Raw genomic sequence first — 12,215 nt, forward strand, 5'->3', positions numbered from 1 at the left:
TATGAGAAGTGACATATGCCTCCAGGCCTAGGCCTTAAGACTGGGGCATACTTCCTCCACACTCTTGCTCTTTCTTACCAGCTCACATTTGGACATGGTGCTCACCCAAATCAACCACAAAGATGAGGTCCATTCCTTAAGGAGTAGCAGAGCTACTTCTTAGAAGGAATCCGGGTCTTTAACTGACAGCATAGGATAGAGCCACCCACCAATGGGGAATATTCTCCTTACAATGTTACAAGAAAGTAAAAGAAATAACTGTTCTTTAAGCCACTAAATCATTGGATTTCTCTGTTATAACGGGTTAGCCTTTTGCTCTAACAGAGTACCAGAGGAAATAAAACATCTCAAACACATGCAGTAAAAACAGTATGTAGAAACCAGGTAAATCTCTGAAACAATAAATGTGACTCTCTAGGAGAAGTTCAAGTGTAAACTAAACAACTACTATTACAGCTCCAAGTCTGAAACAATGTACTTGATGACCTTAGTAGTTGTTAAATTACAATTTAAACCCTTTGTGCGAATCTACCAAATCTAATTCTTAAAGATTTTTTTCTTAAAGATTTTTTAATTTATCTTTTAATTTGAAAAATTTTTGGGAGAATAATTAAATTTAGTATAAGCATACTGTCATGATTTAACATACATTTTAATGGTACAAAAAACTAACATATAAAAGTCTCACACTCCTCCTCCAATCTCCTCTCTAGGGAAAGCCAGTATTACATGTTAGAAAATACTAAGGCTGATCAAAATTTAAAGTCAACGCAAGAGAGGTTTTAATTTTGGTTTGTGACACACACCTACAGTCAAAACCAAAACATATTCTAATAATAACCATATAGAGCCTTCATATTTGCCTAACTCTGAGAAAAGAAAACTATTTTCTCATAGATGCTAATGACCAGCAATGTGGCCTATTTCTTGTTCTTAAATGCTTCCCAAAATGTCACTATGTGAAACTGGAATATGTGTGAAACTAGAAGAAAGTTCCTGGAGAACAATTCAATACTTCTCCATTACTTCATTCTACTACAGATGAACCATAATGTCTACTCCCGTCTGGTCAAAACACTGAAAATTACTCTACTAGAATTTGAAATGTTTGCCTTTTATTAAGTCACAGGTTTCTTTCCAGGGTGACTATCCAAATCCTGTATGGACACTTATCAGGAAGACACTCTACTGAACTAAAGAAGAAAATAAAGAGATGAAAACTATCCCCATTTAGTTATTCAGGGACTTCATTAACCTGTGACCAAGAATGGAATCTATGATTCCAACTCATGGTTTGTTGGACGCACACATGTTACTGGATTCAAACATGTGTTTCTATTTAAACTGCTGGAATGTATATACGGCTCCACAAAGGGTGATAAATATTAGCAAATCTTCTAAGAATGAAGGTCCTTTATGACCACATACACCATGTTTTGATTCAGTTTTTCGAATGTCTCAGTCACACAAAGCTGAACAATCTGCTTTTTACATCTATCCACAAGTTAAAGAACAAAAATAAAATCCTTCCACAGATCACATCTATCTGTACCTTCACAGCCAACCAAAGGCAGATCTGTGATTTCTGCTGTCTTCTCTCTTCTTCCCTCATGGCAAGCCTGCCTTAGGTAGAGGCAGGGGATTCTTAAATGCCCAGGTAATGATAAGTTGGGTATTAACCATCATCAGATAATGCCAAGTAAGGGGTTTCAGGTATAGTACAGAAACTTCAACAGATGAGCCTAAAGAGGGGTGGAAAACTGTGGTATGACACATTCTATTTGGCCAGCATAGCATTTTTAAATTTTTAAAATGTAAGTCCCTTTAGGAAAGCCCCCCAACTCAAATAAGATACTTCACAAGATATTATATCTCACCATGAACTAGGAACCCCACAGACATCATGTGTGCAAGCCAAATGTCTGAAGTGTGAATGTCACAGGAATTCTTCCAACCCTGTTTAGCCTTCTTACATTTTGTTTCTTTGCCCAGAATGCCCTCCCAGCCCACCCAAGCCTACCTCTTCAGTTGACTTAGGAGTACTTAAGAAGTCCTTTCTTATCTCCTAAAGCCCCAGTCAAGTGCTTAACCCTCTCTGGCCCCAGACTCTCCTGCTATTTCTACGACTTTTCTGTCAGGCACCAGACTAATTCCTTTAGGGAAAGGACTATGCCTTGCTCATTTTAGTCTCTCCAGTGTGTGGAATACAGCAGGTGGTAAATAAATACTTTCAGAATGAAGAAATGGCAATACAAGTATCAGCTTAAAATATTTGCTTCCATATTCTTGGCAGAGAATGCAGAATATGATGAAGCTGACAAAAAAGAAAAAATGTCGATCACACAGAGCAAAAAATAAAGAGGCTGTAAAGGCCACATCTGCTTACACACAGGTGATTTCCAAAGGCTGATGACCCTCTACAGCATTATTTAACCTCATCTATAGTTGCTGCCTTATTTCACTCCAGGACCCCTATATATTTGTTGTTACACACATGCTTTCTGGATCCCAACAACAAAGACACAAATATAATAAATCCAAATAAATGAAAGAAGAACATAAACTTAAGTCAATTTCTTTGAAAGGACAGACATCTTCCCTTACACAAAACACTTATTTTAAAATAGAGCTGACTAGAAATAAACAATTGCTAATCATAGCTTCTCATACTCATTTTTCAATCAGGTCCACTCCTATTTCCCTTTGCTACATATAACTAGCCAGACTGGCTTCAATGAAGCTCAGAACTCTCAGAGAACAGTCAGGGACGCACTGGACATGGTCACCAACAGTGAGCAAGCAGGTCTAAAGGTGCATCTTCCACTGATTATATTACCCCACCCATGGTCATGCTTACCGGAAATGAGGAAAGCTGTGAAGGATTCCTCTCCACATCCCAGGTCAGGTAAAGAAGGGTCAGGGAAAGAAGCAACAGGGGGTAGCAGTGAAAGAAGATAATCAGGACAGCATCCCTGGCAGCCTTCATGGACTCTTTGCCTCTAAGCAAAAACGTCATTAGAGTTGCTCAGGAGGAGCAAGAAGTTAGAATGGTTACTTCCCAAACAGCATCTCATCCTTTCTTTGCCCTGAGCATTTCCAGCTGTCTCATCAAAACCTTCATAGGGAAGGAGAGCTTTCAGGGGCCTGTGACCACTGAGACACAGTGACTTCTCCTTAATTATCACTAAGGCAGGAGTACAAAGCAACTTACCTTCTGAAAAAAGTCTTCCCCACTTTTGCCTTTTCCTTCAGCAGCAGCTGTAAATAAAAATGTATACATTTAAAATAGTTTCTTTTTTTCAACCTATGTATTCAAAAATCTCTCAAATATCAAGTATGAGAATAAAAAAGTAATACGCAAGATGCCATTCTTGCTCTCCCAAAGCTCAGCACCTGCCTGAACAGGTCTCATCTAATGCAAAGTCACAAAAAAAAAAAAAACAAAAACCCACTAATTCAATCAAATATACATCTTTAGATAATTTCACACTCTTTTTTTGTCTGAAAGACTCAGGTCTCTCTTTTCACACACAGATGAAAGTAATCTCATCCTTTCATAATTAAGGAACGACATGAACAAATGCAACTACCAATATAATCTACTATAGTGCTCTAAGCACTTCCTATCTGCAACCAATCCCAGGCATGAGGTTGCCTTTTCACCCTCCAGTTGAACCTCACAAGGTCTACACTCTTAGCTGTTTGTTCTATGCTTTGCAATGACTATATAATCTACTTGGGTTTCAGCTGCCATCATACTACTTTAATTCACTCCTTAATTCACATTTATAAGAGAGAGACAAAACAACATGAGGATGAAACAGTAATAATGAAGGTCACAGACAACAATAAAATTTCATGTGAGATTAATTAAAAAGTCATTACATTTGAACAATCGTTTTTATACCTAAATGGCAACCTATAAATATAGGAGAAACCCAGGTCTCTACATTCAAAAGTCTTACAACTCTGTGAACCTTCTTTTTAATATGTGGAGAGAAGTAAGCAATTTGAATAAAAGGAGAGAGGGGACAAAGAGCCAATAGCATCTTGCTTGCAAAAGCCTCAAACTGCATCTTTCAGAAGGCAAACACCAGGGGTGCCCGGGTGGCTTAGTCAGTTAAGCACCTGACTCTTGATTTTGGCTCAAGTCATGATATTAGAGTCCTGAGATTGAGCCCCTTGTTGGGCTCTGTGCTGGGTGTAGAGCTTGGTTAAGATCCTCTCTCCCTCCTCCTCTCCCCTCCTCCTCCCTGACACCCACCAACTCATGCTCTCTCTCTCTTAAAAAAAAAAAAAAAAAAATAGGAAAGCAAACACCAAACAGGTTTCAAATTCTGGTGCAGGGTGGACAAGTGGTTAACTGGAGAAGCCACCCCCTGGTCAAGACAAGGAGACAAGGAAATGAGCTGGAGCAAGAACTCCTGGACAATGAAATCTGGAAGACCATGGTACCCCAAACACCAAATGGTCAATACTGTCAAGGGACACTGTGTGTACATGCATATACATGTGTGTATGTGTGTCCAGGACACTTATTAAAATTATTAAAGACTCTTGTATGTCAACTATACCTCAATTTAAAAAAATTATTAATGACCCAAGAAATGTGGCAGGTCATTCTGTTAAGTAGAAGACTCAAAACTTAAAGAAATTCCCTCAAAGAAACATCAAGTATTACAATTTAGACACCTTCTATAATCTTGTAAAGATGTGTATTTTTATCAACATGTTTTCATCCAAAAAACAGAACACAGAGTACATGTTTCTGTGATTTCCAAAGACAGTTTGAGGAAATGTATGAATACAAGAGCTAGGGGCGCCTGGGTGGCTCAGTCGGTTAAGTGCCTTCAGCTCAGGTCACGATTTCAGGGTCCTGGGATGGAGCCCCGAGTCGGGCTCCCTGCTCCATGGGGAACTTGCTTCTCCCTCTCCCCCTATTTGTGCTCTCTCTTGCTCTCTCTCTCTCAAATAAAATCTTAGAGGAAAAAAAAGGAAAACAAGAGCTAAAAAGAAACAAAAAATTTAAAACTCTATTCTAATGGCAGGCTAAACAACAGCCCCTCAAAGATGTTCATGTCCTAATTCCTGGAACCTATGAATAGGTTACTTTATGTGGCAAAAGGGATTTTGCATGTGTGATTAAATTAAGGCTCTTGAGATAGGGAGACAATCCTGAATTACCCAGGTGGGCCCAATGTCATCACAAGGTCCTTGTAAGAGGGAAGCAGGAAGGTCAGAATCCAAGAAGGTGTTGTGACAATAGAAGCAGAGGGAGAGCAGGACTTATAACAAAGAAAGGAGAGGTCAGGGGAGAAAGATATCAGAGATGCTACACTGCTGGTTTTGAAGATGGACAAAGGGGGCCAACAAGCTAAGGAACATAGGTGGCCTCTAGAAGCTGGGAAAGGCAAGGAAATGGATTTTCCCCTGGAGCCTCTAGAGGGAGCATGGCCCTGCCAACACCCTGATATATGCCAATAAAACCCATTTCAGACTTTTGAATGCTGGAACTATATGAATAAATTTATGTTGTAAACTATTATGCTTGTAATTTGTTACAGCAGCAAAAAACAAAACAAAACAAAAAACATGCAAAAAAAAAAACCCTAATACATAACACCAATACCATTTTAACTTTACTTTCTGTACAAATACCATACCTCCAACAGCATGAACTGAGCAGAGAAACTGAGCAAAGACGTGAGCATTTGAATCACACATTTCCACAAATAGGTTCCTGGAAGTTAACTCTACAAATTATGATTTCCACTCTCTAATTTGGAAATATGTCAATATTAAAACTTTAAAAAAAAGGAAGGGCTCCTGGGTGGCTCAGTCAGTTAAACAGTCTTGATCTTGGGGTCGTGAGTTCAGGCCCCGCACTGGGTTTCACACTGGGCATGGAGACTACTTAAAAAATAAAAATAAATTTAAAAAAAAAACATAAAAAGCAAATTTGACCAAAAAAAACAAAGCTTATACTTTCTAAATAAACTGGAAAATGTGGGTGATCCTAGCTAGAGGGGCTACCTAGGCAAGACAAAAGGTTTAGTGCCTAAACCTAATGACACAAAACTAGTAAGTACCTTGGGGGCACTTCAACTCAGCCACCTCCTGGGCTTTCTACTTATCTCTAAAGCAAAAAAATAGTTTGAAGGGGCCCTACTCAATGACAAAACCGCTTGGCGATCAAAATTGCATAGTGTGGCACAACGATCTGAAAAAATTCTAGTGACATTGAGGAAACTCTTCTTTGAAAAGAAACTTTAGAATCAAAGATATTTTCAAAGGCCTATCAAGCAAGACAGGCCTATCAAGACGCCTTTCACCCACAGGGAACTCCTTCACAACTTAGAATTCATCATTTTAAATTTCATAATACAATTACATTTTATTACAGACATTTCCTTTAGGACACTTATTTTGCTCATCATAAACTCATTATGTCACAACCTTGAAATGCCCCTTCATTCCAAGTCCAACTAAACAGACTTCACAGAATGGCCTTTCAAACCCTGGATGAATAAAAAAAGGGGGAGAGGATTTTCCTTAAACTCAAATTATAATTAACTATGTTCCAGAAAAACATCTAAAATTTAAAAGAAAGGGGCGCCTGGGTGGCTCAGTCATTAAGCGTCTGCCTTCGACTCAGGTCATGATCCCAGGGTCCTGGGATTGAGCCCCGCATCGGGCTCCCTGCTCCACGGGAAGCCTACTTCTCCCTCTCCCACTCCCCCTGCTTGTGTTCCCTCTCTCACTGTGTCTCTCTCTGTCAAATAAATAAATAAAATCTTTAAAATAAATAAATAAATAAAATAAAATTTAAAAGAAACCTTTAGTAACCTTAGGAGGTCAAGGGAAAGAGGAAGCAGGGATACTCACTGGCACCAAAAATACACCAAAATTCTTTGGCCTTTTTCTTTCCAAGTATTTACATATAAGAAACTCCAAATCTGAGCCTGATTTCCCCCTAAATCCTGAGTAGTGTCCATTCCTTAAGCCCACCAAGTACCCTAGTAAGAGACTCTGACCAGATACTTAGGGAGATCACTGTCTCAGGTACAAACCATGGTTAGTCCATGTCATGGGCACTTTATAGTAACTATTCCTTATCTCATTCCCAGGTTGCTGGGTCTCCTGCCAGACTTTTACTGACCCTATCTATGCAAGCAAAGCTGTCAAGGCCATAGAAGCCAATTAAGGGAGAACAACATAACACCAAAAGTATTCTCTCAGCCACCTCAACAGGGGATCCTCTCTGCTCAAATCTGAGAGCTCAATTCTCAAATAGTCCAAATTCCTCAGTATTAAAATATAAACTCCTCTGAAGAAGTGAGAGATTGTGGGGAGGAGGTTTGCAGAATATTTACTTCTCAATATAAACTCAGGTATTTAGTAAGTTCATTTTATAGATGCAGGAAAGAACAGAAATTTCACTCTTTCATTCCATGAATATCTAAGTCCTGCGCTGGTCAATCAAAATTGTCAAGGCCCTGACCTCATTCAACTTACAATCTCGGCCCATATATTCACAGCCACCCACTAGTAAGATAGAGCCAAAATCAAAATTTAATTTCAGGGACAACTTCCCAAAGATCTTTTCATGGTCACAACTCCATCCAAACTAAACTTAATAGAAACTTAACTTAGCTATTTCTCCTTCAGGACAATGTACTAAAAAGTTACTCATTTTACTCTTAATCCAACATTACAGCTGGGCAGTTCGAACTCTGCCAGGCCTGAAGAATAAAGGGTACTTTCAGGAAGATCATTGAAGAGTTGGATTTAAAAAAAGAAAAAAACATGAGATATGATAATATCTAGACCCAATGGCTGTCTTTTCACTATGGTTGGCAGGGCAAATGTTGCCTGTGAAATGAGCCAAGCCATCCTGATGTCGAGGCATTCCTTGACCTTTGAAGTCTGACTATATTCTGTGGTGTAACAGTTCTTCGGAGTCTTCACATTCTTAAACACCAATACACCCTCATCTTTTTCATTCCACAGTACCATGAACACAAACAAAATGATTTAGCAGGCTTTTTCTAACTGTCTCTATAACATGTCTTCTGCCTGATGTTCCAAAATTTAGTCATTTGATTGTAAAAACCCTGGATTATTCTTGCCAATGAAAGCCACTGTCTTTATTTTCATGACATAGAACTGCAGGAATAAATTACTTCAGTACTACGGAAACATGGCTTCACAGATTGTGCAGGTAAAGCATTTCATATTTTAAGCTGAACAATTCATTTTTATGTTTATTATAATTTCTCCAATGCTTTGCCATATTTTATTTGATATTTTTGCTTCACAAGAAACACGGGATGGCAAAATCCACAGCCAATAAAAACAGCAAAAGTTGAAACAGGTGTAAACTATTATACTCCCCAAAACTACTGGGCAAATCTAGTTAATTACTGAATTAAGGGGGGGGAGCTCAATTTTAAATTCTTTGTAGGGCATATGGAAACTTGTTTAAATATCCCTTTCACTCTAAAATGCTTTTCCATTATAACAGCTGATGCTTTCTGGAGTCAAATCTAAAAACACAAGGACTATGTATTCATATTTAAAACACAGTATGGAATATCTTTAAACACTCCCTGGATAATGTTCCCCTGTGGAATCTGAGCCAAAAAACAAAACAAAACAAACAAAAACAGTTCAATATAAAAATAAATGAGAAATAATTCTTCAACTCTATAAAGATTCAAGCCATTTCTCCCTTTTTCTTAACACAACCCAATTGTAACACATTTGCAACTAAGAAGGCTGCTGTATGTGAAGGTCACCTGAGAAATAAATGTGAACATTTAGGTAGCCTAATTATCCTGCAAAAATACTAAAATTTTAAAACATTCACTTATCAGATCAATTTAATCAATATGCTAAAAGAGCTATGCGAGATACTTTATTCTGTGTATTACTGTTTTCAGAAAACTTCCATGACAATTGAGCCAATTTCACTGAAAGAGGAATCATAAAAAGATGTAGAAGATGCAGTTATTATATACTCCCTAAGAATTTTTATGTTCATGAATCATATCTAACACTCTAGAGTGGCATGCAAAGTTCTGAGAATTGATTGAATAGTAGACATTAAGCCTATTCTTAAAGTTCCTTCAATTCTCAAAGTCATTCAAATACCTAGTAAACTGAAAAACACTCCAGGTTTAAACATCAGTAATGAACAGTGGCTTCTGAAAGTTATATATCACAGTAAGTGTGAGGATTTTCAGACCTCATCTTTCCTAAAACTCCCTACCTGCTTTCAGAATTCACAATGAACAAATCACACTCACCTGCTTTAAAAAAAAAATTAAAAAACAAAAAAAGCATGTAAGCCTGTAGAGAAAAATCAAGAAGAAACAGACAAAAAAAATTTTTTTTCAGGGCACCTGGGTGGCTCAGTCAGTTAAGCGTCTGCCTTCATCTCAGGTCATGATCCTTGGAGTCCCAGGATTGAGTCCCACATCAGGCTTCCTGCTCAGCGGAGAGCCTGCTCCCTCTGACCCTCCCCCCTCTCGTGCTTTCTCTTTCACACTTTCTCTCAAATAAATGAATAAAATATTTAAAAGAAATTTTTTTTCTTAAAATAGTGGTTGGTAATTTGAGGATGGTTTTCTCCTTCAGTCTAATGCTTTTCTTAAATACTGTTTTTGTTGTTGTTGTTGTTGTTCTGCGTTAAAAATCCCCATGTTCAGGAGAGACTGGAGGAAGATGGTAGTGGAGTAGGAGGTCCCTAGGCTTGCCTCATCCCAGAAATACAACTACATAACTATCGAATCATCCTAAATACCCCAGGAATTGACCTGAAGACTGTCAGAACAAACTCCACAACTAAAGGTAGAGAAGAGGCCACATCAAAGAGCACATGCAGCATACAATGGATATACTCCCTGAAGTCAGGCCTTTGGGAACAACACTACAGGGCACTATAGAACCTCTTTTTCATAAGGCCATTACTTGCAGGAGCAGGAAACACAACTGACTTTGCCAACACACAAAAATAGGCATGGAGACTTAGACAAAATGAGAAGACAGAGGAATTTGTCCCAAATGGAAGAACAAGATAACACAGCCAGAGATCTAAATGAAACAGATATAACTAACATGCCTGATAAAGAATTTAAAGTAATAATCATCAATGGACTGGAGAAAAGAGTGGGAGACATGAGTGAGACTCTTAACACAGAGATAAAGAGTAACATAGCAGAGATAAAAGGCTCAATAAACAAAATCTGAAACATGCTTGACAGAATAAACAGCAGGCTGGGGGCGCCTGCGTGGCTCAGTCAGTTAAGCACCTGTCTTCAGCTCAGGTCATGATCCCAGGGTCCTGGGATCAAGCCCCACATTGGGCTCCCTGCTCAGCAGGGAGCCTGCTTCTCCCTCCCCCTTTCCCTGTTGTTCCCCCTGCTGTGTGCTCTCCCCACCCCAACAAATAAACAAATAAAATATTAAAAAAAGAAAGAAAGAAAAAGAATAAACAGCAGGCTGGAAGAAGCAGAGGAAGAAATCAATGACTTAGAAGACAGAGTAATGGAAAGTAATCAAGCTGAACAAAAGAGAGAAAAAAGAATTACCCAAAATGAAAATTGACAAAGGAACTCCATGACTCCATCAAACATAATAATATTCTTATTATAGGAGTCCTTCAAGACAATGAAAGCAAAAAAAGGGCAGAAAATCTATTTGAAGAAATAAGAGCTGAAAACTTCCATAATCTGGAGAAGGAAACAGATATCCAGATCCAGGAGGCATAGAGAACACCCAGCAAAATCAACAAAAGCAGATCCACACCAAAATATATTGTAATTAAAATTGCAAAATATAATGATAAAGAAAAAACTTTAAAAGCAACAAAAGAAGGCAGTAACTTACAAGGGAAAACCCATAAGGCAGAAACTTTCCAAGCCACAAGGGAGTGGCATAATATACAGAAAGTGCTGAACTGGAAAAATCTGCAGCCGAGAATGTTCTATCCAGCAAGGCTATCATTCAGAATAGGAGAGATAATTTCTCAGACAGACAAAAACCAAAGGAGTTCATGGCCACTGCAAGAAATACTAAAGGGGACTCTGTAAGTGGAAAGGAAAGACCAAATGTGACAGTATGAAGAAAAAACAAAAGCAGTAAAAATTAGTATTTCTGTAAAAAGAAAAAAAATTCAGTCAAGGAACTCATAATATAAAAGGATGTTAAATATGACAACATATACCTAAAACATGGTCAGAAGAAGAGTAAAGAATGGTTCAAACTTAAATGACCATCAATTTCATACAGACTGCTATATGCAGAACATGTTATATACCAACCTAATGGTAACCACAAATCAAAAATCACTAATATATATGGAAAGAACAAAGAGAAGGAAATCCACATATATCACTAAGCAAAACCAGAAAAGCAGGAAACAGAGAAAGACAAGAAAGGATCAGAGAAAATCTTCAGAAACAACCACAAAACAAATAATAAAATGGCAATAAATACACATCTATCAAAAACCACTTTATTAAATGCTCCAATCAAAAGACAAAGAGTGACAGAATGGATTAAAAAAAAAAAAAAACAAGACCCACCTATATGCTGCCTATAAGAGAATCATTTTAGACTTAACACCTACAGACGGAAAGTGAGGGAATGAAGAAACATTTATCATGCAAATGGAAGTCAAAAGAAAACCAAATTCACAATAGTTATATTGGACAAAACAGACTTTAAAACAAAGACTGTAAAAACAAAGGACACTATATAATAATGAAGGGAACAATCCAACAAGAAGATAACAACTGTAATATTTATGCATCAACGTGGGCACACCCAAATAAAACAGTTAATTGCAAACAGAAAAGAACTAATTGATAATATTACAATAATAGTAGGGGACTTTAACACCCCACTTACATCAATAGACAGATCATCTAAAGAGAAATCAACAAGAAAACAATGGCTTTGCATGACACACTAGACCAGATGGATTTAACAGATATATTCGAACATTCCATCCTAAAACAGCAGAATACACATTCTTTACAAGTGCGTATGGAACATGCTCCAGAAGAGATCACATATTAGGCCACAAAACCAACATCAACAAATTCAAAAAGACTGAAGTCATATCATGTATCTTTTCTGACCAAAAGGCTATGAAAATAGAAGTCAACCATAAGAAAAATCTGGAAAGACCACAAATACATGGAAGTTAA

At 37.8% G+C, this 12,215-nt stretch overlaps 1 protein-coding gene across 1 annotated transcript in view; it reads right to left on the minus strand.

Annotated features, from left to right (window-relative positions):
- BICC1 (BicC family RNA binding protein 1) overlaps window positions 1–12,215 on the minus strand; it is a 246,719-nt gene that overhangs the window by 167,991 nt on the left and 66,513 nt on the right. Inside the window, exon 2 of the mRNA XM_081823106.1 lies at window positions 3,212–3,258. Within this exon, the coding sequence (XP_081679232.1) occupies window positions 3,212–3,258 (47 nt within the window). The remainder of the gene's footprint in view (window positions 1–3,211; window positions 3,259–12,215) is intronic.

This window comes from Leptonychotes weddellii, chromosome 6, assembly GCF_054177405.1.
Source record: "Leptonychotes weddellii isolate Sample4059 chromosome 6, ASM5417740v2, whole genome shotgun sequence".
Classification (NCBI taxonomy): Eukaryota; Metazoa; Chordata; class Mammalia; order Carnivora; family Phocidae; genus Leptonychotes; species Leptonychotes weddellii.